The 3,268-nt window shown below is 37.1% G+C and overlaps 1 protein-coding gene across 1 annotated transcript in view; it reads right to left on the reverse strand.

The window, feature by feature from the left end:
• The window catches only part of SPAG17 (sperm associated antigen 17), a 395,169-nt gene that overhangs the window by 156,717 nt on the left and 235,184 nt on the right, over positions 1-3,268 (reverse strand). The window contains exon 18 of the mRNA XM_006902657.1: positions 1,360-1,514. Within this exon, the coding sequence (XP_006902719.1) occupies positions 1,360-1,514 (155 nt within the window). The remainder of the gene's footprint in view (positions 1-1,359; positions 1,515-3,268) is intronic.

Consider the following 3,268-nt stretch of genomic DNA (forward strand, 5'->3'; position numbering starts at 1 on the left):
GGCAGTATGGCACTTTCTCAAAAAGTTGCAAATAAAGATACCATTTGACCCAGCAATTCCACTACTGGGAATATACCCTAAAGAGACCATAATCGACATCCACGCAGATATATGCACACCCATGTTTTTTTGTGGCTTTGTTCGCAATAGCAAGGAATTGGAAACAACCTAAGTCCCCATTAACAAACAAATGGATAGAGAAGCTGTGGTATATTCACACAATGGAATACTACGTTGCATTGAAAAACAATGAACTCATGCAATATTATTCAAAATGGGTGATCCTGGAGGACATTATGGTGAGTGAAATATCTCAGTCACAAAAGGACAAATACTCCATGGTGCCACTGTTGTAGAATGAGGCTGACATCAGGGTGGGGGTAAGTCTGAGAAAAACTGGATAAATTATGTTTACTGCATTGAAGCTGATGAGGGAGAGAACAGTTTAAAAATAATATATTTTAGGGCATTATGATTATCATAAGAGTTTGGAATGAGGGTTGCAGAGTGGAGTATACTTGGGGTGAGGGTGGGAGGGTGCGGGGGTATTGTGTACCAATGATGGAATTTTTCTTTTGCTTTTAAAGAAAAGCAAACTGGGGTTGAGGTGGGATGGGTGGGGAGAAAAATGCAACAATGAATGAATGGAAGTCCACAATCTCTGTAAATGTTCACTGAAATGAATAATAATAATAAAAACAATTATAAAAAAAAATCCCAGCTACAAGTAACGTAACTCATAGCGAGAATCAGAGAAATTGAAATCTCCTATTTTAATATAACTCATAGGTCATATCAGAGATAATAATCATTTGTTAGAAATCAAAGGTAATGCACCAGATGCTCTGCTGGAAAAATCTCCTCCTGTACTAGTTGGATTCGATTTGACGGCACACACACACACAAATAATAAAAATAAAACAAAATGAAAGGTAATAAACTATTAATCAGATTTTTTTGTTCCCGGTGCAGCACCATAGGGACTATGCCACAGGAGCGCCTCAATCAGATTTTTAGAGGTATTGCTAAGGTAATATTTGAAAAATAGTTTTCCTTACATACTTATACTATAAAGAAGCAACCCTTCAAAAGAATATTCTCATTGAGTTGAATAACCTATTTTAGGCTAAAGATCTAAAAACTAAGCTAAGAAGTATGAAGCTAAGTAAACAACCTAACTGGACCATCTAAGTTGGTTAGAGACTTCTGGTGGCCTAATGGGAAGGAGGTGCACTGCCATCCCAAAGACACATGGATAATCTCCTGCAGTATAATGTACAGCCTCTGAACACTGCCAGAAAAAGTCAGCTATGAAACAGTTCCAATTTGACAGTAAACAACAATATCTAAGTTGATTACCTGAATCCAACATTGGAGTGGAGAGCAACATCCCAGTATTCACAGTGTAGTCGCTGTTCATTCATTGGGTTATGAAAGACTAAGAGTAAAGAGTTGTCTTGTGTGTGGTAATATGAATCAATACACTTGTATTGCTGATTGGCTTCTTGAAGAACCTGGAAATTGAAGTAATTGCATTGTTATTTCTTTTTCTATCTTTGCAAAAGAGTATCTCCTGCTAGGTATTTCTCTGCCTCCCTCTTCCTTCTCCCTTTATCACCACATTCTTAAATTTAGACATACAGAAGATTCTTTCCCAATTACTAAAAGTGAAAGCATAAATATTTACGTTTTTCTGGGCATTTCAGCAATATTTACAGGCAAACAAACACTAGGTTCTAGACAGAGAGTCAAGCAGTCCTGGTGAAGCAATGGTTAGGCACTCAGCTGCCAGACAGTGGGTGGATGGTTCAGTCCTATCCAGTGGCACTGTGGGAGAAAGCACTAGTGATATGTTCCCAAAAAGGTTTCACTCAAGAAAATCCCATGATGCAGTTCCACCTCATCAGATGAAGTAAATATGTGTAGAAACTGACTTGAGGACACTCGACAATGGGCATACAGTCTGTACCATTTCCTGCTAGCTGCCAATTTAAATAAGGAAATACATTCCTAGGAAAGTCAGTTTGACAGCTGTGGGTTTTTTTGTTTTTGTTTTTAACGTATCAATCTGATGTAGACAACTCTTAGTTCTCCACTGTTTGGATGATCAGAAAGCATGGAATTGCACATTATGTAACAAAAGGGCTGTTTTACTTTTGCTTTCAATTCTCCACTGATAGTATCACCAAATAACGCATTTGATTCTCCAACCACGTTCCTGTATGGATGTCTTTATGGAGTGACACTTAAACTTTTACATCTGTTCCCTCAGGGCAAATATAAGAAATATACATGTGGTGAATAGCTTAGCAATATGAAAAAAGCTACATAGGGTACTGTTATGTATTGAAATGTGTCCAAAAATATGTGTTGTAAATGCTAACCTCCAAGCCTGTGGCTATAACCCCATTTGGGAATGGGCTGTCTTTGTTATGTTAATAAGATAGGATTAGTATAGGGATGTGTATTAAATCCACTTAAGATATTTTTTTTTAAAAAGCAAGAAAGTCAGAGAAGCATATGAAGGAAAAGAAATGTCAGACATCATGAAGTCAGTCACCCAGGAGCAAAAGACTAAAGACACAAGGAACTTCCTCCAGAGTCACACACAAAACTCTCTTCTACAGACAACACCTTGAATTTTGACTATTAGTCTATTAATCAGTGAGAAAAGTAAAAATTTCAAATGACAGATGGAGTCTTCGATGAGTTTACCAGCTTATGCCAGGCTGACTGAGTGGAAGAGATCTTTAGTTGTCCCCTCTCCCAAGAAAGGTGATCCAACAGAGGGTGGAAGTTTTTGAACAATATTATTAATATCACATGCAAGTAAAATACTGAAGACCATTTAAAAATGGTTAGAACAGTACATAGAGACCAGTCAGAAGTTCAAGTGTATTTAGAAGGGATTTGGCACCAGGAATATCATTCATTGTTCATGTCAGATAGATCCTGGTTGAAATCAAAGAATACCAGGAGAATGTCCATTTGTGCTTTATTGACTATGCAAAGATATTTGACTATGTGGATCATAACAATCTATAGCTGACCTTGAGAAGAATGGGAATCCTAGAACACTTAATCATGCTAATTCGAAACCCCTATCTATATAAAGAAGCTATTATGTGAACAGAGCAAAAAACATTACATGGTTTAAAATTAAGAAAAGTATATTTCAGGATTGTAAAGGCATTTGACTGTGTGGATCATAACAAACTGTGGCTGACTCTGAGAAGAATGGGAATCCCAGAACATTTAATTGTGCTAA

This window comes from Elephantulus edwardii, unplaced genomic scaffold (assembly GCF_000299155.1).
Source record: "Elephantulus edwardii isolate Elephantulus edwardi_28Jun2011 unplaced genomic scaffold, EleEdw1.0 scaffold00437, whole genome shotgun sequence".
Taxonomy (NCBI): domain Eukaryota; kingdom Metazoa; phylum Chordata; class Mammalia; order Macroscelidea; family Macroscelididae; genus Elephantulus; species Elephantulus edwardii.